The 26,387-nt window shown below is 35.7% G+C and overlaps 1 protein-coding gene and 1 long non-coding RNA gene across 4 annotated transcripts in view; both read left to right on the plus strand.

Moving 5' to 3' along the window:
- Positions 1 to 22,686, plus strand: part of LOC118718246 (MDM2 binding protein) — a 47,358-nt gene extending 24,672 nt beyond the window's left edge. The window contains exons 14-22 of one of the 3 annotated variants that reach the window (XM_045581400.1): positions 2,923 to 3,084; positions 5,835 to 5,952; positions 11,841 to 11,996; positions 13,491 to 13,586; positions 16,932 to 17,198; positions 18,728 to 18,980; positions 19,514 to 19,627; positions 20,776 to 20,841; positions 21,694 to 22,686. In XM_045581400.1, the coding sequence (XP_045437356.1) occupies positions 2,923 to 3,084; positions 5,835 to 5,952; positions 11,841 to 11,996; positions 13,491 to 13,586; positions 16,932 to 17,198; positions 18,728 to 18,980; positions 19,514 to 19,627; positions 20,776 to 20,841; positions 21,694 to 21,732 (1,271 nt within the window). In that variant the 3' untranslated portion in view covers positions 21,733 to 22,686. Of the gene's footprint in view, positions 1 to 2,922; positions 3,085 to 5,834; positions 5,953 to 11,840; positions 11,997 to 13,490; positions 13,587 to 16,931; positions 17,199 to 18,727; positions 18,981 to 19,490; positions 19,628 to 20,775; positions 20,842 to 21,693 lie in introns of those variants that run through there. The other 2 variants (XM_036436878.2, XR_006741565.1) reach the window with 2 other exon arrangements.
- Positions 19,639 to 20,199, plus strand: LOC123652301. Its single transcript, XR_006741566.1, has 2 exons — positions 19,639 to 19,897; positions 20,066 to 20,199. It is a non-coding gene; the product is annotated as an uncharacterized LOC123652301 (long non-coding RNA).
- Positions 22,687 to 26,387: the final 3,701 nt, after the last annotated feature.

The following is a 26,387-nucleotide window of genomic DNA, read 5'->3' on the forward strand; positions in this document are numbered from 1 at the left end:
GATTTTTTTCCACTATGAAAATATTAGCTTGAGGAAAATATAATTAAAAAGGCAAATCAGTTTCAATAAAAAGTAGTACATGTTAAATGCAAAAAATAAAGCAACAAATAGAAATATTAGTATTTTTGCAAGTGGAAAACCTTTATTTCCATCAACCAGCAGTATTATTCACTTCTTGACTTTGTTCTGTTCCTGCTAACCTCTTTGTAGGCCCTGATTCCTTGCCATCATAAGCCTCCTGTAGTCTTTTAAACTCAGTTCCTTCAACATTTCCCCTTCCTTTTATCTTCACCTCTCTCCCTTACCCTTCCCATCAGAAACACTGTCAGAGTGGAAGGACAGGCCCCTCTTTGAAGCTGGTGCATCTCTCCATTGACTAAGAAGAGTGAACCCCAGTATGACTATCCCTTCTACATAGTTGGAAGGGAAATACTAGCAGCTGAAATCTCATAGCTGCCTACAGTTATGACTGGAAGCTCTGGGGATATGGGTGTTGGGGAAGGGGGAAGACCATAAGTGATAAATAATGCTGAAAATGTAGAAGTACCAGCAGATGAGCTTTAACACAGGTAGCGACGTAAGGATGCCACAGCTCTAGGCAAAAGGCAAAGGCAGGTAGGGGGTCTCCAGTTTTTAAATAAAAGATTGTTCAGTATGATTCAAAACATACCCAAACAGCAGTACTGTTATTTTGTTCCAATATTGTGGTCACTACTATGAGCTTTTCAATCTTTTTAGCATTTGTAGAACCCAGCGCAAACCTTATTGATACTCATCAACTAATCCTTTAGATATTCTGCTCTGGATTTTTCTTTAATAAACTCTTAGTTATTACCAAGTTTTTTTTAGGAATGGCATTCTTTTGCTAATTTATTTTTCACTTTAATCCATTATATTTCTTCTATGTTTTTATCTACCATTTGTATACAAAATCATTTGTATAGAGATTATCTTCACCTTAGTAAATTTTCCTGCACAAACCCCTGTTAATCTTATATACTTTCTCTCCCTACTGCTCAGTCATCCAGATCAATCAGAAGTCTTATCCTGCTCTCTAGTTGGACAGTTTTAATAAGTATAGGTCAGGCTCATTAATTAAGTATACTTTTAGAGTTAATACAAGTGTAGGGCTAGTTTCCAAAGCATATTACATATTGTACACCTTTCAGATGAAAGGAAATCTTGATAACTTTGTTTTCGGATGGCTCCTAGTAGCTTTTTATTTTCTAAGATGTAATAAAAGCTGCATATAGTACTACTGTTACTTTACCATTGCTAGTGTTCTTGACTACAGAAACTATGTGTTACTTATCTTGAATGAGAACTGGAATGACCCTCCCAGTATCCACATTGGTGAGGTGGGATTTCACAGGCACTTCTCATAAAGCTGATGGTCTAAAATAGAACCACAAGTCCGGCTACTACTGTTCAGCCTGTTCCCTTGTGCTTTTATGTACCAACCTCACCTGGAGTAATGAATGCGCTTTCCTCCTGTGTGCCTAAGGGCCCAGCACAGTGCTTGCAGGTAGTACATAATAAATGTTTGTTGAATTGATTCTCTAGGAATTTATACTTTCCGGTTTATTATAGGAGAAAATGTTATTAGTCCAAAAGTGTTTTAAAAATGAAATAATTTGCCGAAGCTGGTTTGGCTCAGTGGTAGAGTGTCGGTCTGCGGACTGAAAGGTCCCAGGTTCGATTCTGGTCAAGGGCATGTACCTTGGTTGTGGGCACATCCCCGGTAGGGGGTGTGCAAGAGGCAGCTGGTCAATGTTTCTCTCTCATGAACGTTTCTAGCTCTCTATCTCTCTCCCTTTCTCTCTGTTAAAAATCAATAAAATATACTTTTTAAAAAATGAAATAATTTCATAAAAGCAATACATGGGTATAGTTTAAAAAGTTCAAATGGAACTGGAAAACTTAATGTGGAAAACACCAGTGCCCTCCTCTTACTCCCTCCCCTATCATTCAGTCTCTGCCCATAAGCAAATCTCTTCAGCTCTTCAGCTAGTTTTTCTGAAATTTCCTTCAGTTTTCTAAATAATATGTGTAGGCAGCTATTTCTGGATTTACAAATTTCAGTCATCATCTTAACATCTGAGATGTTAAGCATTCCCACATCAGCTTCACTTTCTCTTCACACTCTTTACAGTGAAGTCATGAATTTTGGTTAAATCAATGGTTTTAATATTACTATGACTGTATAGAAGTTTACTGCTGAGTCATCTCATATATGATGATAGGCAACTCTTCTTGCATAATCTTTGTTTTGCTTTTGGTGGGTGATCATTTTTTTTAATCTGTATATTCTTCTGTATAAACTAAATACTGTTATGTTTTCCAGAGGCTCCAATATTTCTGCCACACATCATTAAATTCATATGTTCACAGCAGTTTTATTTCTCCTAGTTTTTTCTAAAGTATTTTATATTTTGCTTTATTATAGACAAATGGTTTCATGACCTCCTCTGCTTTGCTGACTCCACCATAATCTCATTTCCAAGATATACTGAAAACTGTCATTCTTTATTGTTTCTTCTTTTTTATTCCTTTACTCTGATTTTAGTTTTGGGAAAGAGAAGAAATAAGTGTCAGTGGCCAAGTTTATGTAACTTATTTCAATAAAGTCTTACAGGTTTTATTTTTGCAAAATAATAGCATAAGATTCTGCAAGATTTTTTGGAAAACTTTTGTAAACTTGCTTTACCATTTCTCACCTTTCAGTGTTAACAAATTATTCTTTTTATGTCTCTACAAATGGGATTAAAATGAAAGTAGGCTTACACAGGAATGTTGTTTGCTGGATAAATTCACTTATTTCAGTTTTGAAAATATTTCCCATAAAATGAGTAGTAGATGGGGTTTAGAGAGGATTTAAAGTAATGGTAATGTAGTTGGTCCTGTTGATCTGTTGTCTTCCAGAGAGGAGAAAGTTGGCAGAGCAGCCCGAAGTGGTTTCTGTTGATGAACTAAAAAGTCTGTTAACACTCACAAGGGAACGCTTTTTAGATCATTTTGATACTATTATTCCTAAAACAATTTTAAGAAAAACAGACAAAATTATTACCTCCAACCTGTTAAATGGTAAGTAATTTGTTACTTTAAAAATTAGTTCTTTTTTGTATGGCATTTGTGACAGTTACTCTTTATTATTAAAACTAATAAAATATATTGATCAAATTAAAATGCATCTTATAAACTTAAATAATGATATATATTTGTATATACAAGTACAGCAGGTCCTCGAGTAACATCATTTCATTCAACATCATTTCATTAGAACGTTGATGAGATGCCATAGAAACCTAACTGGTTTATATCAATTAACTTATGGTAAAGTTGGTTTCTTAATATCATTTCACTAAAGTTGCAGCACTTATCAATGGTGCTAAGTGAAGACTTACTGGATATATGTGTGTATGTTTGTGTGTGTGTGTGTGTGTGTGTGTGTGTATAAATAGTGAGCTGCATTTCTCATCATTTAAGGATTAAATATTTTCTGGTTACTTCTTTCAGAAAGCATGGTCAGTAAAGTTGTTTTTGAGCAGAGGGGAGAGGCTTTTAAGGTGATTTTACTCTCACTAAGCTGCTAGAAAGGGTGGATTTCTATTATACTATGTTTTCATAGGTGAGAAAAGTAGAGCCTACATGGAAATTTAATGTAGTTAGAAACCACATACCAGGACGATAGGGGGGTGGGACATGAGTGGGGAGGGGTGGGAAATTGGAATGGGGGGGTTGAGGACAAATATGTGATAAAGAAATTTTAAAAACCCCACATATCCTATCTAATAAAAGGGTAATATGTAAATTGACCATCACTCCAACACACAAGATGGCTGGCTCCCATGTGGTAAAAAATGGCTGCCACCATGTGGACACAAGATGGCCACCACAATATAGCCTGCAGGGGAGGGGTGTGTGTGGGGAAATCAGGCCAGCAGGGGAGGGCAGTTGGGGACGACCAGGCCTGCAGGGGAGGGCAGGTAGGGGCAATTGGGCCAGCAGGGGAGCAGTTAGGCTGGCAGGGGAGTGGTTAGGGGGTGACCAGGCTGGCAGGCAGAAGCAATTAGAGGCAATCAGGCAGGCAGGCAAGCAGTTGGGAGCCAGCAGTCGAGCATTTCTCGAGGGGTCCCAGATTGGAGACAGTGCAGGCTGGGCTGAGAGACACTGCCTCCTCCATCCCCGCCCCATACACAAATTTCATGCACCGGGCCTTTAGTATTAGTAATAAGATGTTCCACATTTGGTACTCATTGTAGCAGGAACAGTTGCCAAGCTTTATTGAGGGAGCAGGAAATCATTTCTATATTAACTTGCATTTCTTTCTCTTTTCCTGGTTTCTATTGTTGTGAATTTGAGTAGAGTGAAGCTTTTCAAGCTGTAACAAGAAAGCATTTGAAGATTGCCTAGCATTTTAAATGTACAGGATAACTTTTCTTTTTATTCTGTGAGAATCATTTTTATTCCACAGATCAATAAGAATATGACTGAAGAATCAAATTAACAATAATATGTATTGAGTACCTTTTGTCTGTTTGACATCATGAAGATACAAAAGAAGTAAAAATTTGGGTCTTTCTAAGGGCTTCTGATCTACTTAATAAGAAAAATATAAATTTGGCATCTAGAGTATATTTAAGAGCTTAGGCTCTGGAGCTAGACTGCCAGGGTTCAAGTCTCAATTTTGTCTCTTCTTTGCTGACTGTCTGGGCAAGTTCTTTTTTTTTTTTTTTTTAAATATATTTTATTGATTTTTTACAGAGAGGAAGAGAGAGGGATAGAGAGTTAGAAACATCGATGAGAGAAAATCATCGATCAGCTGCCTCTTGCACACCCCCTACTGGGGATGTGCCCGCAACCCAGGTACATGCCCCTGACCGGAATCGAACCCAGGACCTTTCAATCCACAGGCCGACGCTCTATCCATTGAGCCAAACTGGTTTCGGCTGGGCAAGTTCTTAAACCTCTCTGTGCCTCTTTCCTCATGTTAAAATGGGGATAAGAATATTACTCACTAGACTTATTGTGAAGAATGAGTTGACACATATAACACTTAAAACATAATAAGTGCCAAAAAAATGTTGATCTGTTATTTATATTGCTATTATCATTTCATCATTTTCACATGTCAGTCCCAAAGTTAAGTAGCAGTTTGGAATAATTTGAAAGATGTTGGAGACAGTATGGGGTTACTTGTAACTGGGAGATGTGTTCAATAAGTGACCGTGCATAGCTTCCTGATAACAGCATGGGCTCTGGAGCAAGAGTAAGGAGTTTGAACCCCAGCTCTGCAGCTTGCTTGCTATGTGAGCTTGGGCAAGTTTTCTAACCACTCTGAGCCTCAATTCTTTATCTTTAAATTAGGGATAACAGATTGTCATGAGGATTATATTCTTTATAAATGGCTTAGGAAGTTACCTTGTATGAAGTAAATGCTGTATATTTGTTAGGTAGATACATAATGAATTTTGAAGAGAGAAATATAACTAGGACAGTTACAGAACTCTTTGTTAGGAGCTAAGAGACTTGATGTAGGTCTTGAGAGATGCATTTTTATTATGAGGAGATAAAAATAAAGAAAGCTTAATACTGGTTTGTTTGTTTCCAAAATACTTTATATGTATTTGCACATTTCAGGCTATCAGAGAGCCTCACTGAATGTCTGAGGTAAGAATTGTACAATGAATCCAATATGCCTTTATGCACACTCAACCCCCCCGACCCTCCCCCCCCCACGGATGTATGAGTGTATCTACGTGTGTACATTTTAATGTAGATAACTTCTGTGTATTAGTGCTTTTTAGTGCTTATTTGTATTTCTTTCTCTTTAGACACCAGTCCAGTGGATTCTATTTCTTCAGGTCTAGTGGAAACCAATCCTCTGGAATGGCCAGAAAGGCATGCTCTTCAAAATTTGGAAACATTTGAAAAAGCTAAACAAAAAATGAGGTAATATTTAAACAGCTCAGTATTTTATTGTCTGATTTTTGTTAATCCTTCACCCCATTATATTTTTCCCATTGCTTTTCAGAGAGAGTGGAAAGGAGGGAGGGAGGGAGAAAGAGAGAAACATCGGTGTGAAAGAGACACATTGATTGGTTGCCTCCTGCATACATCCTGACCAAGGCCTAGGAATAAACCTGCAACCCAGGCGTTTTCTCTTGACCGGGAATCAAATCCAAGATCCTGCGGGTTGTGGGCCTATGTCTAACTGCTGAACACACCAGCCAGGACAACAGCTCAGTATTTTAAAGTGAACTTTTCTATACCTTACATTTGTTTATGTACTAGTTTTTTTTTTTGTTTTTTTTGTTTTTTTTTTTAATCCTCACCTAAAGATATGTTTTTATTGATTTGAGAGAGGGAGAGTGAGAGTGAGAAACCCATTGATGTGAGAGAGAAACATCGGTTGGTTGCTTCCTGTACCTGTCTGGGGATTGAATCACAACTTATTGGTGTATGGGATGATGTTCCAACCAACTGAACCACCCAGCCAGGGATGAGATATTAATTTTTTTATAGTTTTATTATAAAAAATATATGCCTAACTATTATAAGTAGATAGATAGATAGATAGATAGATAGATAGATAGATAGAAAGATAAAGAGATGGATAGATGGATGGGTATTACAGAGAAATACTTTGAGAAGATACTTTCTTCCCTTGCCTTCTACTTCCTCGGTGTACATAATCACAGTAAACACTTCAGTGAATGCCTTGTCAGACCATCTTTTATAGATTTCTATCAATATAATTATATGGATATGTAAGAAAAACTTAAACAACACAGGAACACATGGAATGAAGTATGAGTATTCCCCTTTGAGCCACTTTAAACTACTTGTGCTTTACATTCTTCTATGTTGTAGGAGCTATTTAACTAACTCTGAGAGGCAGACAGCTCTTCAAGGGGGTTACATTTGTACTGAGATCTAGTGAATAAAGTGAAGTATCTTCTAGATTATACAATTTTAGAATTTATTGTCAGTGGATTGCTAAACTTTTGAAGGATTTTATACCAAAGAATGATGCAATATGTTTTTGCAAAGTTACTTTGTCTCTTTTCTGGCAAATAGATTGCAGGAGGAAATATTAGGAATAAAGAGATAAGTTAGGTGGCATTTCTCTAGGCAAAGTGAGAGATAACTTTTTAAAAAATATATATTTCTTTATTGATTTCAGATAGAAACATCAATGAGAGAGAATCATTGATCATCTGCCTCCTGCATGCCCCCTACTAGGGATATAAACTGCAATCCGGGCATGAATGGGATGGGGAAAATTGGTGGGAAGTTGGGTAAGGACAACTTTAGGGAGAAAAATAAAGAATGCTAAGTTTGCTCTATGGATTGTGCAAGTGGACTAGAGAAATCTGGAAGTCAATTTGGAAGTCGTATCAAAAGAGATTTTTAAATAAACACTAGTGGATGAGATCACTTGGTGAGACCATACAGAGAAAAGAAAAGGGCTTAAGACCATTCCCTGAGTGTCTTTTATGTTTATAGATCAGGAGGAAGAAAGAAGATGGGCAAAAGGACAATTTCCTCACAAAGAAACTTCAGCTTCTCTCTGTCCATTTGAGATGGTTTACCGATTTTTATTTTTTCATTGTAAAGGGAGAGGAAATGAACATCTCTGTTCCTCTTCACTTTTAATCCTTCTACCTCTGAACCTTATGTTATTTGCAATAGACAATTATTTTTTCCCCCTGAAATCATTTTCTCTCACCTACTCTAATTTGGACTCACCCTTTACCTGAACAACTGTTACCCTAAAATCACATTTCTAGTTTAATCCTGTATTTTCTTGACTCTCATGTCTTACTGAGAAGTCTGATGACAGTTCAATTTTTGTTCCTTAATAGGTGTTTTTTTTTTCTTTTTTTTTTTTTCAAACATTTAGAATTTTCTGTTTTGCTTAATGTTCTGAAATGACATGAGGCCATAACATTATGGAGTGAGATGTTTTAATCTTAAGACTTTTGTCTGATTTTTATTGTCTGAGAAATACTCTTGTTATTTCTTAGGGAATATTCTCCCATTTTTTTTCTTTCTTATCTCTATGAAATACCTATTTTAACATTAGGCATCATGGGTTCATTTGTCATTCTACTTTGTTTTTCCCTCAATAATCCATACCTTTATCTTTTTTCTACTCTATAATCTAGGATATTTTCTTTACCTTTGCTTTCATTGTTTTTTGTTAAATTTTTATGTAGTCGTATTTTAAATTCCTAATAATTCTTGTTTGTTCCCTACCCCATTTTTTCCTTAGCAATTTGTTTTTCTTGATTGATGTTGAGGACTGAGAAAATACTATAAGGATATTAAAGTCTTTTAACTTGCTTTATCTGTTTGTTGAACGATCTCATTATTCTTTGGATCTGATTTTTTTGTTCCATTGGTGTTTTTCTTTTATGTGTAGTTATTCTCCAGTGTCTGGTGGTTTGTTTTTTCACAGCTAAGAATGTAGTACTTGGCTGTTCTGCATAGGTAGTTGAGTTGTACTTTCCCTATATTTGTGTAGTCTTGTTCCCAACCTCTTGTCACTTGGTTTAATATTTGGGAGACGGGTGATGCAGGATGGAAATTGCCTGATAAGTTTCACTTGGTCTTTACCAACTACACTGAGGGGGACTTATTCTGGGGATGTCACTGCTGACAGTGGGGAAGGCACCTAGTTCTGGTTCTTCAAAGAGCAGTTTTTTTTATCTTTAATTTGGAGTTAAAAGGTATAGGATGAAGTGTGGTGTGGGAGGTACTTAAACAACTCTTATGGTAAGATTCTTAAAGTATGTCATCTGATTTTTGCCCTTTGGACTCATCCTTTCTACTTGAACACTGTAAACCCACAACTAGAATCACTGTGGCTTTGTAGGACAGGAAAAAGAAGACAGATTCTATTTGTTTTCTAGTTTTTTTTCTCTAGTTCTTTTTGAGGCTTTTGCTCTAGTTTCTAAATTTTTGAAATTCATTGAACTCTTTGATCTACCATCAATTTATTCCTTTTTTTTAAGCCCTATTATGACTTTTAGTGTCTGGTATGTCAATATCTTGATTTCACTTTGTGGAGTGGAAAGATTAATGTATGTTTATCCACCATCTTGGACTAGAAGCTTATTTGTCATTCAAGGTCTAGATCAAATATCACCTTTCTCTTAAGCCTTTTTTTAGATGCTGCAACTCATTGTTATCTTTCTTTTTTTAAGCATCTCAGGACTGCATTATTCGTGAGACTTATTTTATTCTACCTTTTCTACCTCATTATACATCTGTATGTTTATCTCCTTTCACTCCTCACCTTCTTTCTCCTGCTTCAAGTCAATCAATGCACTAAATCATGAGCTGGGATTATGAGTCTATAAATTATCATCAATGAACTCTTTTTATACCTCGCAATGAGATTTACAAAGTAAAATGCTCCATAAATACTTGTGGGTACTTCAAAATATGGGAGATACCATTAAATTCTTGGTTGTGGGCAAGTTTTGTTGCATATTTCCAGAATTTGTTTTGTATTAAAACAGGTTAAATGGAGAACAAAGGACCAATATGTGGTAATATTCAGAAGTCACAAGAACTTAGTTTTAGACAAACTCAGTCACCTGTTTGTGACTTTGCAGCTTCATCCTTTTTTTAATTTTTAATAATGTATATTCTTGCTGATTTCAGATAGAAAGGGAGAGGAAGAGAGAGAGAAATATCAATGATGAGAGAGAATCATTCATCAGCTGCCTCGTGCAAGCCACCTACTGGGGATCAAGCCCACAACCCCGGCATGTGCCCTTGGCCAGAATCAAACCTGAGACCCTTCAGTCCACAGGCCTATGCTCTATCCACTGAGCCAAACTGGCTAGGGCTTCTGACTTCATCTTTAAGAGGGGATGACAACATGAGTTCTTCATAGTTATGAAAAATTTAATGAGATAATGTTATGAAAAAAAATACTTTGCAAGTTTGAAAACACTGAACAAGATAAAGTGCTGTCAATGTTTTTGGTGTTTGTTTCTTTGTTGTTTTTTTTTATTTAATCTAAGACATATTTGGTAATCTAATTGATCACAAGTGGGCTTTTAAATTGCTTTGATATTCTTGTGTCCAGGACTATATAAATGCAAATTATACATTTTCCCATTCCATTCAGCCTGTAAAATGATTGAGAGTAATTTTCATTAGGAACCCTTTGTGAGTTACTATTAGAGAATAGCTATATAGAAATTAAATTAAACTCATAATGCAGTTCTTGCCCTCCTGGAATATAAAGTTCATAGAACATAGTTGAGAATTTTCTTGTCTGACTGTTTTTATTAGATTTATATTTTCAATTTAAAAATAAAAGGAATGGGCAGGGGAAGGGGCCCCGTCGGTACATTATTGATCTTAAATGTATAAAAATGTCAGTCCTGACCCATAATGTCATCATTTTTTATCAGAATTATCACTAAAAATGCTTGATTTGAGTAGGAAAATACCCAGGAAAGAGTTGAATTGATATGAAGTCAGGTGATAGTTTTCTGTGCCAGTATTGTAAGGTTTTATGTATGCTTTGGTGACAGGCCATAGCATAATCTGTGACTCAGTACTTGATATAACCTTTAAAATGCTCTGAAACTAAAGTGTTTTTCTCTATCCAGTTTCTAAAACTTTTTAAGAGCTTTTCGGATTTATAGAGTGATGGAGTAGAAATAGTACCCAATTTAGAGTCAGTCTACTTCTGGCTGTCATTTCAAATAGCTGTGTCACCCTGGCTCTGTAATGCAAACCATGTGCATTAGTGTCTTCATCTGAAAAATAGGAATATGATTTTTTTTTAGGCTTAGTGTGCTGATTTTCACTCTACAAAGTACTTATTTTCAGGTGCTAACTTAATTTTGAAGTAAGACCTATCCTGTCTTTTATAAGAAAATTTGTGAGGATTAAGACTATATTGTATATAAAATAGCTTGAAAAGTATACAGTGCTGCATATATGTCAGGTATAATAATGATTCAGTGCTTAGTAATAGTGGTATAATCATGGCTAGTAGAGACCTTGGAGAGATTTCTGATTACTGCCTCATTTCATGGTTGTGCTTCAAGTAATCTTTCAAGTTCATAGAAAATTTGAACATTCTATCTCTACCTTTAAAATTTACAATATTGTGGGGTTTCAGAACATACAAGAGAGTTTTGATTTAAATTTTATGAATTTGGTAACTTCATGCTACTAAATAATTAGTCATGCCATCATCTATCTATCTATCTATATATATATATATAGATATATATATATATATATATATATATATATATAGATGTTAGGTAGCTTAGGCTTTTATTATATATATATATATATATATATATATATATATATATATATATATATATATAATAAAAGCCTAAGCTACCTAACAACCGGGTGCTGTGATGCACACTGATCACCAGGGGGAAGATGCTTTACCCAGGAGTTGCCCCTCGGCGGTCAATGTACTCCCACTGCCTGTGGCCCCTTCCCCCAGCCTGCCAACCTCCCACAGTGCCCATCTGCCCCGTTTGCTGGCCAATCCATTCACAATTTCATGCACTGGGCCTCTAGTTTATAAGAATATAATTTAGTTAAGTAGTACCCTTGTTGACATGGTAACTGCAAGTTATGGTAACTGTCATCTACTTGTACAGGTTTTTAAAATATACTTTGATATTAAATGATTTGCAAAGATTTTACTTTATTTTCTTCCTAAATGTGTAGTTCTTCAATTTTCTTTGTGTATTTTTTCTGGTTTCTGCTCGTGTCATCTTTTCCTGATTTTCAGAATTCTAATCCACTTTTAATAAATCTACGTAACATTATTTTCCTAGAGCTGGTTCATTTCCTCGTTCATCTGAACAGTTGCTGGGCCAGAAGGAGGGTGCACGGGATTCGACCACATTATTGGATGCTAAAGAATTGCTGAAATTCTTTACTTCAGATGGATTACCAGTTGGAGATCTTCAACCTTTACAGATTCAAAAGGGGTAAGTTATTAAACTTTTAATTTCCAATTATTTTTTTTTTTAAATCATTGAAAAAGCACATGGCATCTCATTTCCCCATTTACTGGTGTCCTGTGCCACTTAGGCAAAATTCTCAATTTGATCTCAATGTTTATCAGTTGGCCATAATCCTCACATTTTACCAAATGTCCTAATGTTTTGTGGTATTGAATATAAGATAAACAAATAATAAAAGCAACCTCAGCATATTTCCTATGAAAGTTAGTAGTTTCTACTTTGTATACAAAGGATGGTTCTTTTTAAGGAAAAAATTATAATTTGGCTTGCAAACACATATTTTTCATTCTCAATTCTTTATTACTGTCTAGTTTTGATTTTGCTGCTATGTACTTGTCATGACATTGTCAATCATGCCTAATAGTAACAAAAAACAGTTTTTCAACTGAAAAAAATAGGAAAATGGAATAAAAATTCTTTTGAAACCATAACATTAGTAAATAAGAATTCATTGTTTCCATGGATAATTTATAACTAATTTGACTTCTAAGGTAATTTTTACTAAGATACTAGTTAATAAAAACTGGATGTTGCTGTTGTTGACTAATTGCAGCTAAAATCATGACATCAAATACTTGTGAGATTTGAATAATTTGTTCACAACCCCAATTTCTTTTTGTTAATTCATTATTTTGAAAACCCTTCCAAAGGACACTAAAAATTATAGATCATTTCAGTCACTTTTACAAAGGTTATTTTGACAAATACTGATTTTAAAGATAACTTTTGGAAAGGCTCTATTTGAAAGTAATTATATTTCAGAGATAATAATAGAGCTTTTGCCTTCATATGCGTGTTCACTACAGAGAGAGGGAGTGAGTTAGAAAACTTGAGCATCTTGACTTTGGGTCTTAATAACAAAAATTGTGTAATTTTATTTTTTGATATACTTTTATTGATTTTAGAGAGGAAGGGAAATCAATCTCTAATAATCTGTAGTATTTAAAAGCTTGCTGACTCTTAAAGTCCATGTCAAGATGACTACATTCCTGGGTAAAGAAAAATCTAGGTCCCATGTGTTATAGTAGGAAGTGAATACAACCTTTGTTACCCGAGATTTAAGTTGACTTTAATTATTCCTCTGCAAAAAAAGAATTTAACTAAATGCATAGACATTAGTCCACTACATCAAGAGAAGAAAAAAAAAAATCCCAGATCTTCCTCTTGAATTTCCACTACAGATCATTTTTCATTCTTGATTTGTCCATGTCTCAGAATAGTTTGTGAAATAAATAACATTAGAATTTCAGAAACCTGAGGCACAGAAAATGTAAGAGACAAAGTCGACAGGCCTTTTCCTGCTTCATTTTCTTATTACCCTTTCTGATATTTTCATTTTTACCCTATGTAAGATTCATTTGAACTGAGGGAAGTCAGATTTCTTTATTTAGATATTTTCTAGTGTTTTCTTTGTCACTAAATAAACTTCAAATACAAGTTTAAAAATTTTTATTTCAGGGAAAAGACTTTTGTTCTGACCCCAGAACTCAGTCCTCGGAAACTTCAAGTTTTACCTTTTGAAAAAGCCTCAGTGTGTCATTATCATGGAATTGAGTAAGATTTTTATTTACCCTTAATTCTCCTGAATGCTGTTGATGTTGCTTATCTTATTTGAGTTTTAAGAGTAAATATAACAAAATTATATAAATTGAGATATAGAGCCAAAGAGAAAATACGTCAAAAACAAAGTAGTACATATACAAATAATTCGTCTTCTATTGTAATAAAACAAGGTTATTGGATAATTAATCAGTTTTACATCATTTAAACATCCTACTGTTAGTTACTAGATATTTTACTCAGAATTATTTTGGTGCCTGTATTATGAATGTATTTACACTATTTCTGGTCACATTAATATTCCCTGGTCACTAATTACTCTGTAATTGCTCAGACACTGTTAGATGAAATGTATTCCCATTTATAACATGTTCATATTGTGTGAATTTTGGTAGAATCTTAATTGACCAGTTTGAATAAAATTTCAAAGGATTCTCTTGCTTAAAGGTATTAGCAGTTCCTAAGGGCATGTGCACAGCTACCATTTCACAAGGACAAGATGGCGATAATATGTTTTACAATAAATTTACAAGACTTCAGGTTCATTTTGGAAAATATTTCACATTCTTAAAGCAAAACATTATTTTACACTGATTTTTCATAAATTGAAATAGAAAAGGACTTAATTTTACCTTAATCTTTAAGAAGCAACTTTTAAGTTTATCAGTGAACAGCAGAAATACACTCTTTTGATTGGCTTGCAAACTTGAAACACATGATGTAAGTACAGTGTTAAAATACAGATAGATAATGGCCCAGTGGATGGAACAAATTAACGCCAGGAACGATTTGAGAGAATTTCAAAGAGAAAGTTGGAACTAAGTTTGAAAGAATGATTAGGAGTTTACCTGGCAAAAAGGGAGCATCTGGGGGATGAAGGAAGTACTGAGATACAAATTCTAGGAAGAGGAAATTGCAGTTTCCGGGTTTTCTTCTTTTTTATTTTTATTTTTATTGATTTCAGAGAGGAAGGAAGAGGTTGAGAGAGATAGAAACATCAGCGATGAGAATCACTGATGGCTGCCTCCTGCATGCCCCACACTGGGGATGAGCCTGCAACCCAAGCATGTGTCCTGATCGGGAATTGAACTGTGACCCCCTGATCCATAGGTTGACACTCAACCATTGAACTACGCCAGCAGAGCACAGTTTCATTTTTTAGTAAAAGTAATGTATATTGTACAATAATGAGGCCATATCATGAAGTCATTGAAGACTATTGTTGACATGGAAGACAAAGTGATCTTTATTTTGGAGGCAGTAGAAAACTTATTTTTAAAGCATGAAATTAAATGCTTAGATTTGTTTCATTGAAAAAAATCTCATTATCCTTTGATAAACTGTCCTTTGAAATATTTTAAGTAAGAGATATTGAAAGACTAAAATACTATCAAGACAGGGAAAACAGGAAGGAAAATACAAACTTAAGAGCCAGGTAAAGAACTTGAGAAACCAATTAGATGTTGGGGTGAGAAAGAAGGAGATATGAATTTTTTTAGTGTTCTAGCTCAAGTACATTGGGTAGATAGTAGTGCAATCTGAGAAAATACATGTGGTCACCACCCAACAAGTCATTCTAAGATTGTTTTGGTTCCTTGATACATTTAAAGAAGATTTATTTTATTGAAGGATTATTTATGTTTGACACTAGAGGCAAAATCTTCAGTTACTTTATTTTTGAGCATCAAAATGAAACTCCCATTAAAGTCGGGTGCAAGAAAAGATATCTGCAGCCACCACTTTAAAAAAAAAAATTTTTTTTCCTGTATGTTCTAGTCAGTGAATTAAAATGAAGAAAACTAAAGAGTTTGAGAGTTATATGTATTGAAAAGGAGATCCAAAGTTTTGTTTATATGTTGTTTTGTTGAGAAAAGATTTGAAAAACTACTAGAAGTAGTGGAAGAATATGAAAAATATGTAAAATGCATAATTTTTCTCTAACCAGCTGTTTCCAATTTGTGCACAGTGAAAAAGAACGCCTTCAACACAGCAAGTCAAACATAAACATCAGAAGTGATCTTAGCAAGAAATGTAGAATAGAAAATTTTTCAAATGTTGATAACATCTGTTTGCTTAATTTAGCTTAATGAAGAAATTAGTGATGTACACTGAAAGTTATGCAAAGGTATTCACAGTGTTATTTAAAATAAGAGATTTTAGAAATATGCCTAACTTTAGGGGCTTGGTTAAGTAAAATGTAGAACATCCGTAAAATAAAATTCCATGTCACCACCAGAATTGCTAAAATTGAAAAGACTGATAGATGTTGGCAATCTGTGGCACAATCAGCACTCTTGCACATTGCTGGTGGGAGTATAAAATGATATATCTACTTCAGAAGAGGATTTGGCAGGTTCTTATAAAACTTGAATACTCAGATTCTATGTCTCAGAAATTCCATTATGAGGTATTTGCCTAGAGAACTGTAAATGTAACATTGCAAAAAGACTTGTACAAGAATGTACAGAGCAGTGTTATTCATAATAACCCCATTTGGAAACAGCCTAGTGTACAATAGGAGTAGATATTACAATAAACTAATTTATGTACTCAGAGTCATACTACTCATAATTACAAGGAACAATATAATTGAACATGCAACAGGAAACTAAGATATTAACTTCTGTCTGAGTGTGGAAAAGAAATTGGCTTTGAGGACTTTAGAATGAGTAATAGGAGCTAAAACATCCAATAATATATCATTTCTGAAAGAAGTCATATATAAAATGCTAATTTAAATCTAAATAATTCAGAATTGTAAATTGTTAACAACAGGCAATTCAGAGATAACTACTAAGTCATGAAAAGATAAATGCCATTTGTTCATGCTTTTCCTTTCTGATATTTGGGGAAAGAATTTCTTATTTGAGAGGTTATGTGTTTTCCTCTAACATCAAAGAGTTAGGTATGTTTTTTAAATAAACTTCAATTTAGCTAAATTTTTTATTTAAAGTATTCATGTTTTTAGCTGGTATCCTTTTGTGCAGTGATTACAGATTGGACTTTTGTTTGAACTAAATTTACCTTAGTCATTTTTAAGTGGGAGCTTCTTTAAAATCCCCTAGACCGTTTTTATTTTATTTCTTAAAAATATGTTTTTATTGATTTCAGAGAGAGGGAGGGAGAGGAGAGAGTGATGGAAAGAGGAATCAGATTGGGCTAATCTGATTTCTCTTGCCATGTCATCTACTGGCAAGAAAAAAACTTGTGAAGGAAGTCAGCCATTCGCTCAACCTTCTAATGGTTATTAGGAAGTAAAATAAGAACTTCTTAAATATAAATGTTTTGTTTTCTAATTGCTGTGAGGGCTTTGGTTTTCATGATCTTTCTCTTAATTAGATACTGCTTGGATGATCAAAAATCTTTAGAAAGAGATGGGGGATTTTCTGAACTTCAGTCTCGTCTTATTCGTTATGAAACTCAAACTACTTGCACCAGAGAGAGTTTTCCGGTACCCACGGTTCTGAGCCCTCTCCCATCTCCTGCGGTTCTGTCCGAGCCTGGAAGCGTCCCTGACGGAGAAGCTTTACAGACTGAACTCCGGACTGAAGCATCCCGGCTAAAAAGGAGATCGAGAGACCTAAACTGCCTGGATCCCAAAAGAAGGTGCTCTTAAGTACACACAAATAGTATCTGGACTGAAAGCATGCTAGTTAGTCCTTAGATGATTTCCCCCCTATAGTAATCTTTCTTATTTTTCAGTTGTTCTCTGTATAGATTTTTAGATCAATTCTTTCATACCACAATTTTGTTTGTATTATGAGCAGTTGATGACTTGCTTATAAGTTATAAAAACAAATGATTTGGAAAAAATACACTTTTGCTTGCTTTATATGCTAATACACAGTCCATTAACACAATGGATTGTAAAGTTTTCCAGCCACGGAACACTGGAGATCTTATGCAATAGATGAAGCAGCTGCGCTGCTCTGTGGAAGAGGGTGTTTGGGGATGCTCTTTATTTCCTCGCCCTCACAGCTCCTGTTTGCAATGGCTGCTTAAAGGGAAGCCATTTTAAAACCGCCGGTGTCAGGCCCGGGCTAGGTAGCTCAGTTGGATAAAACGGTTTACTGGTATACCAAGGTTTTGGGTTTGAGCCCTGGATCAGGGCACATAGAAGAATCAATTAATGAATGCATAAATAAATAACACAGCAAATGGATATTCCCATCTTCCTCTCTCAAGTAAATAAATACCTATTGCTTCATATAAATAAAGATTTAAAGCCTCCATAATATAATAATGCATTATGTGAAATTTTTCTGCATACTTTTTTTTGCTAACTGAATAAAATGTTCAAATACATGAACTTATTTATCTTCAGAATCTTTGTCAACTTTAGGTCTTTGACATCTAAAGAAAATCTTAAATTATTTTTTTTTAATATTTCCAAAAGTATGAAATATATATAAGTGAAATGTTCAAATCTATCTTTTGAACAACTATATTAGAACACTATTTTTCTGATATGAAATAACTAAATTATTTTCATGAGGACTTCACAAACTCATGGGTCTTTTTATACCTAACAAAGCTAAAAAGCAAATTCATTTAGATACTGTATTTTGTGACAGTGTTCTATCTCTGACGCATTACGGAAACAAAGTATATTGTGGCCTATTGGATAGCAGAATTGAAGACTCTGAGACCCTGCCTTGTAAAAGGAAATTTAAGGATGTAGAAAGGTTAAAGCAAGAGTTAGCTTTCTTTGTATTTGTTTTAACTTTTATTTTGCACAGGTAGTTGCATAGGTACACAGAAACCAAACCATAGGTTATGGTTTCTTTGGCAAAAATCATTTAATAAAATGTGTGAGTACTTAACAAATAAGTATTGAGCTTTTAAATAGCACTACCAGGCATTCCCTAGCTGATTTATGTGAGAAATTGTAAATTCATGGGGAGGGCAATAGTAATATTGCTGAAATTGTGTTTTAGTCATTCATTTGAAGAACTAAGAGAGCAACTGCATAATATGAAGTTGTTGGTTGCTTATTTAAGGCGGTAGTAGCAAGAAATTTTGTTTGTTTTTTTGGGTTTATATTTCAAAGGATATAGCTATAACATTTAGGACAGAAAATGGACCTCATTGTTGATTCACTTAATCTATGTTTTTTGTCCCCCCCCCCCCTACAGTAGGCTTGTGAAATCTGAAAGTTCAGATTCTCTTCTTTCTCAGATGAGTGGCAATGCAAATCATCACCACCATGCAGTGACATCCAAAAAGCCACAGCTTGAGAGAGCATTATCTATGACTTGTCCATCTGTACCTGTTCATAGATATAAAACTCCAAGAGTCACTACAAAAGCCAGTTCAGGTCAAAAAAGTGTGCATGAATCAAAAGCACTGAGACAAACTAAGGAGTCAAGATCACAGAAACATACACGGGTAACGTTTTATTTACAATCTCTCTTAATTCTATATAGCAAGCAATTCCTTTAATTCATTTCAAATGTGTGCTTGAAATTTTTATGAATGAAATGGTATCTATAATTTAAAATAATCCAGTGTAAGAAGGGTAATGGGAAAGTGGGTGGCTGGTAAATGAAACAAAATTAGCCACAGATCAATCCTCCTTGATTGTGGTTGATAGAGATTTGTTATAAAATCTTCTCCCTACTTTTCAGAGTTTAAAAATTTCTAATAAAAAAATAAGTAGACTGCCATGTATAGCTTGTATACTCAAATTTCAATTCAGAAGCCACAATTTTAATTGCCTTCTTAAGATACTCCAGTCACTTCTTGCTAGCAGGTATTATCCTGTGACATGTGTGACTTGGTAGACATTTCAGATCTCCTTTCAGTTTTGACTTTAGCATGGCTACATAAATTGTATAAATGTATAGAATTTAACTTCAAAGCTGAAGTAACGTTTGTACCTTTCCCACAAAGTATTAGTCATGTCTTATGTTCTATTGAAGATGTTGAAGGAAGTGGTTGCTGAAACCTTGAAGAAGCACAGTATCACCGAGGCGCATGAGTGCTTCATGGCCTGCAGTCAGCGTCTCTTTGAGATCTCCAAGTTCTACCTTAAGGTACCGTCTCTCCTCTCTTAATGGCAAAATGGAGGTCATGTTCTCATGTTCCTATTTGAAATAATGGTTAGTATTTTTCATAGCGATTGCTTATAACTTGTTGCCAGATTCTTTTAAAAAATGCAGATAGAAAAATTGGAGCTAAAATATTTCAATTTATTTGATTTTAGTCCTCATATATACAAAACCACATTTTAATTGGTATCCTCAATATTTCTTTCATAAGCCTTTGATTAAAGTTGGTAATAAGCTTCAAGAAATATTTAATTAGTCATTTTAATATGCAGTGAAAAGACAACTAGACCCAGTTTCTAGATTTTGGATCCATTATCAACTAGTTGTAAGATACTGGCGAGATTAGGCACCATGTAAATTCAGAAAACTCTCATTTTCTGAATTTACATGATGTGGGAGATTATCTCCAGGGTATAGTTTCAGACTTGTATTGACCACATGTATTAAATTCACCTTCTTTCTAAAATCTCTCCAGATAGATAGTATTCAAGTATAAAAACCCAAGCAAAGAGGAAAGAAAAAAAAAACGTAGACGTGTTTTTCAGTAGATTGTTGAACAAAGTAAATGGAAGTGTAGTGCAGACGAGCAAATGAATCTATGACCTAAATGTCTCCTAGTAGAATACCAGTGAGACACAAACCAATTCAGTTTCCACAGTGTCTGACCTGCTCAGACTCGAAGATACCAGCTCTCATGGAAAGCAAGGGAATTCAGTCAAGTTCTTCAAAGGGAGTTAGGGAACCTTCAACTCATTCGCATGTCCCTCTCTCACAGTGCTAACCTACAAGGTCTATTCCTTTTAGCTTTCTTCCCTACCCCTGACAGGGCAGGAAATAGTCTCTGGAGAAAAAAGAATCAGAGGCTGCATTTTAAAAAAAGCCAACTGGCCCCCGACCCCCCTACTGTGTAAAGCCACCAGTGTATAAACTGCACACAAGACAGAGCTTCCAGTAAGATTTTCAGTGTCTCCTTTCAAAGATGACTGGATAGCCAAGGATTAGCAGATTGCAAAGGAATGCTTCTCACACAAGAAATGTCAAAATATAAAGGATAATCTCAAGTTTATTTACTAATGACTGTTCTCTGTAATTTAATGTGAAAGTTGTAAAATGCTGTATTTTGTTATGTTTAGGATCTTAAAACTTCAAGGGGTCTATATGAAGAAATGAAGAAAACCGCAAATAACAATGTTATACAGGTAAATCAGTTATTCCCACAAAACTACATTCAGTCAAATTTCTGTTGTATTTGAGTGTAGCTTAGTGCTGTTGTCTATACAGTAAGGACACTCTTTGAGATATTTAGTATTAGACTTTGGCCAGCAGATTGCTCTGTGAACAAGAATTTCTATAATGATGCTAAGAAAGAAAAATTTTAAAATAAATCATCCAAAGAGCTGGAAAAATTAATTCATTTTGGTTCACTGATTAAAAAGTTTGGTTTGATTTCTTTCTAGTGACCCTTTGAAAACATTTGAAAAAAATTTTTTAAATTTCCTCATGGCAGAGGAAATTTTCCTCTTTAAACTCTTTTCTTTTTCTTTTTTTTTAATATTTTTTTATTGATTTCAGAGAGTAAGGGAGAGAGAGGGGAGGGGGGGAAAGATAGAAATAGCAATGATGAGAGAGAATCATTGATTGGCTGCCTCCTGCTCACCCCCTACTGTGGATTGAGCCTGCAACCCAGGCATGTGCCCTTGACTGGAATCATACCTGAGGCCCTTCAGTTGTAGGCCTACGCCCTATCCACTAAAACATCTTATTTTAAAATGTTTCAGCTAGGGCTGAAACATTTTAAAATAAAGGTGAGAAAATAGAGCAGAATCCACATTCAATGGGAAGAAGTTATACAATGCAGTGAAAGTCAAACAAAACAAGCTCTCCAGTTAGAAAATAAAACATGTTTTCAAGATAAAATAAGTTTTGAGATTGACATGTTATTTTTCTTTTAAAATTTCTACTGTAGTCTTTTGAAGTTTTAGCAGTATCTTTTTCTGTCATTTATATTTTTAATAGAAATGAACCATAACCATATTTTTTTCTCCTCCTAGGTGATTGAATGGGTATTAGAAAAGACAAGCAAAAAATAGCACAGAATCATTCTCTTTGGACAATTGTTAATTGGGCAAGCTATTACTCACCACTTCCTCTCTTAATTTGAACATTATAAACAAATTTCAAACTTTATTCAAATAATAGATGTTATATCTGTAAGGAATTTCATAAGTAATCCCATATTTATCAATATATAGTTTTAAGGATGCTCAGTTAATCTATTTTTAATTATATATATATATAATAGTTTAATTATATTTTACATTTTTAAAGTTAATATTTGTATATATGTTTTGAACTTTTTACTCTTGGTTATTTAATTATTCCAATAAATAGAAAAAGATATTTCTTTACTTCTTAGTAAATGTCTTTTTTTCTTAGGTCTATTTCAATTATTGAGCCCCAAGTAAGAGAGTGCAAATGACTTTTCTCATGTGTTTTAACAGCATAATTTATTGGACAGCTTCTGATTTAGAAAGTTTTATCAAAAAAATTGAAACAGCCATCTTCTCTTACCCTGCTCCAGCGCCACCACTGGGGACTAGTACTAATGTTTATTTAGGATCAAAAAGTAATGGGCAAAAATAGTGAAAATGAGATAGCAAAGGTGACTCAATACATATTTCCAGAAAAAATATATTTTCCTCATTTTATAATAAGATCAGGAAAAATGCAGAAAGTTCAAAGAAGAGTGAAACAAATTCCAACATTCACCTCATTTATCTTTAGGTAACCTCTGTTAATACTATATGCAATTATTTTAAAAATCTTTTCAAAATTGGGGTCATATGTGTATATGTGTGTTTACAAGTGTTTATGTTAATTTATAGTCTGCTTTTCACTTAACAAAGTATCATGAATTTTATATCATATTGTATATTATTTTAAAAAGTACATAATACAAATGAACCAAAATTTGTTTAATTAGTCCCTTGTTGAAAATATAGACTGATTTTTTTCTATTATAAATAAAACTTTAAGGAACCTTCCTACTACATCATTAATATTTCCTCAATATAACTTTTTTAGGAGTGGGTAATAAGATTTTAGGTAAATATTTCCAAATTTCCTAAGAGATCACTTTGCGTACCCACCAGCAGAGCCCCTGTTTCCTTTACTGGTGACTGAAAATAGAAGTGGGGAAAGCACAATATATATATTGGCCACTCTTTAATTGCTTTTTATTATTTTGAACATTTTTATTTTTCTTACTGGTTTGTAAGGGTTCTTTCTTATCTATTAAGGGTATTAGCTGGTTGTCATTTTGTTGATGGTGTTATTTTGCCCCTGAGAGGACATTAAGCAAGAAATCTGGCAAGCACCACTTGGTATAAGCTAAAACTGGAAGAAGTGCAGCTGCACATGCTTTGGGGCTGTGCTTTAGAGGAGGAACCCAACTGACCTTTATATAAGGTAAGCATGAGAGGGCCCTTGAAAAGTACAGGGGATAGAGAGTATAGGCTGATCTTAGACTTCAGCCTCTCTAGGGAGTTATTTACTGGTGCTGGAAATAATGCTGAAAGCTCACACTCTTTAAAATGAGAAGTTTGGACTGAGACCTTTTTCTTGGAAAAGAGGGCACCACAGGGCACAGCTAGCTCAGCCATGTTATGTAGTGGTGATACATTTGGCAAAACTGGGCCTGTAAGAGAGAGAGAACTTGTATCTAATGGACTTGTGGATCAGTTAAGGTTATCTCAAGTAGAATGTTAAAAGTGTCAGAGGCTATTTTTTGTTTTTGTTTTTAAATATATTTTATTGATTTTTTTTTTTTTTTTTTTTTACAAAGAGGAAGGGAGAGGGATAGAGTTAGAGAAACATCAACGAGAGAGAAACATCGATCAGCTGCCTCCTGCACACCCCCTACTGGGTTTAATTAGTTAATTTGGTCACAATATTCTGTGTTTTAAAAAGCTGCACCCTAGGAAGTATCTTCCCTGTCTGGACCAAATAAAGAGATAAAGATCACGAAATACTGGACTTTGGCCTGTATTGGGAGGAAATGAGCGTACTTTGCATGTAAGAAAATGAAAATAATTGTGACCAAAGAGTGGAATGTGGTAGGTTAAATGTGACCACAAAGCTTTGGGCTTCTCCAATGAGGAGATGGAATCTGTTTCCCTAGTCTAGGGGTGTCGAACTCAATCAGAGAAGGGGCCAAAATCTAAAATCCAGCCTAAATCGCGGGCCGAATGGTTTACTGAACAGTCATAAACTGTCATTGTGATGGAAACGCAGCGGAGTGCAGTGATGACAGCACGGTGCAGGCCACATTGCAAGGCCTGGCGGGACGGATTTGGCCCGTGGGCCTTGTGTTTGACACATGTGCTTAGTCCTTGCAGCTGGGCTGGCAATGTGACTTACTTTAACCATCTATGGTAGCATAAGTGACATGGTGTGAACTAGAAACTTGCAGCTCAAAGACCTTGCAGCTTCTGGTTTGCTCTGCTAGAATCTGGCCTTGACTGTAAGGGAGTCTCATAAGGGACTGGTTTAGCCTACCTGATGATGAGGGGCCAGAAGAGAACGGAGACAGGTACACCAGCTGTAGGACAGTGAGAGGCATTTGGGACTTTCCGAGTGCATTAGCTAAATACAGCCACATGAGTGAGCCCGGCAAAACCAGCAAGGAACTGCCCAACCAACCCACAGAACAGTGAGACATAACATGTTGCTGTGTTGTAAGCCACCGGGTTGTGCAGTCATTTGTTTTATATAAACATTAAGTTCCGTTCATATTGAAGAATTCATTGAGAGGCCAAATGCAAGAAGGAAAGTTGCAAAAACTTCCTTGATTAAGGCTTTAGCTTGAAGGCCTTCCTTGCAGAAAAAAGAAAGCTGCTTTCTGGACTGGATTTGCGTTTCTCGTGAGACCCAGAAAACTTGCAGAGGAAGCAGTTCCTCCACCCATTGTGCAGGTGAGAATTACAAAGCAGAGAAGCAGCAATTAATGAGGCATGAAATGAGGGTCTTTCTTGGACGTTGCCTTTGAGTTCTTGGGAGGAAATAGGCTTTATTCATCCAAAGAATTATAGTTGAAAGTTGCTGAAAATATCATTGGCTTTGTTTCTTGAAGAGAACAAAGGGCTGTGTTTTCCCCCCACATTCCCAGGCCCTTGTCCAAGCCAAGGCAGAATTGCAGCCATCAGGCCAATGGGCTCCGCCTCTGAGATTGGAGTCAGGGTTAGAGGCCTCACCCAGGGGCGCCTTATTCTCAATGGATTGGCTGCTTGTGCGTCAGTTCCCACTCTTGTCCCCTTTGGATGCCATTTTTCACCATCCTCCACCTCTGTTCTACTCTTGCTTTGACACAGCAATGTTCTCTGCATAAGTCTCACACTCTTCCAAAAAAAAAAAAAAAAAAAATCCTAATTATGTCCAAGAAAAAATAATGAGGATAAAAGGCAAAAAAAGAGCTTCCTACTGTTTTTCTGTTATCATACAAGTGGGATTCCATACCCTACATAGACATGGTTCAGTCAAGTTAATGAGGTATTAGACTTGCTTTCCCTTGTGAAATCAAAGTTTGGTTTAGAAGACAACAGGTGACATGGTCATTAATGTCTGTCCATATATACAAGTAGTACTATTACTGAGGGTTTTATAAACAACTTAAAAGCATTATTCACCATTATTAGAACATTTACCCATAAAAAGAAAACCTTCAAAAGAAAATTTTAAAATGCACATTTAAGGAGTTTATGTAATACAGAAGGGTATTAAGGTCATACTCATAGTCCTGGTCCTATTTTATAGCAATAACTGATAATAAGAGGGCTTTTTAATGTATCTTTCCAGGCATTTTATACAAGTACAAGCATATTATTATGTGTCCATTTTTTTCTTCACCATGCCCTTTATAAGAAAACTAGAGACCCGGTGCATGAAATTCGTGCACGGGCACCCTCTCCAATCTGGGACCCCTCAAGGGATGTTAAACTGCCCATTTAGACCCGATCCCACCGTCCCTCTCACAGTCCAGGACTACTGGCTCCCAACTGCTTGCCTGCCTGCCTGCCTGCCTTATTGCCCCTAACCGCTTTTTCTTGCCAGCCTAATCACCCCCTAACCACTCCATGCCAGCCTGATTGATGTCTAACTGCCCCCCTGCCAGCCTGTTTGCCCCCAAATTCCCTCTGCTGGCCTGGCCACCCCAGCTGCCCTCCCCTACAGGGTTGATCGCCTCCAACTGCCCTCCCTTGCAGACCTGGTCCCTCTCATCTGCCCTCCCTTTCAGGCCTGGTGTCTCCCAACTGCCCTCCCCTGCTGGCCATCTTGTGGTGGCCATTTTGTGTCCACATGGGGGCAGGATCTTTGACCACATGGGGGCAGCTATTGGAGTGATGGTTAATCTGCGTATTACTCTTTTATTAGATAGGATAGAGGCCTGGTGCATGGGTAGGGGCCAGCTGGTTTGCCCTGAAGGGTGTCCTGGATTGGGGTGGGGATTCCCTGGAGTGTGGGGCAGCCTGGGCGAGAGGCCTGTGGTGGTTTGCAGGCCAGCCACGCCCCCTGGTGACCCAAGCGGAGGCCCTGGTATCTGGAATTTATTTATACCTTTACAATTAAAACTTTGAAGCCAAGTCCCCTGCTTGCTCTGTCGCTGCCACCATTTCGGTTTGGTTTTATGTATCTTCTATAATTGAAACTTTGTACCCTGGAATGGAGGCTTAGCCTGGCCAGGGTGTGT

The sequence above is a fragment of the Pipistrellus kuhlii genome, unplaced genomic scaffold (genome assembly GCF_014108245.1).
Source record: "Pipistrellus kuhlii isolate mPipKuh1 unplaced genomic scaffold, mPipKuh1.p scaffold_m20_p_14, whole genome shotgun sequence".
NCBI classification, from domain to species: domain Eukaryota; kingdom Metazoa; phylum Chordata; class Mammalia; order Chiroptera; family Vespertilionidae; genus Pipistrellus; species Pipistrellus kuhlii.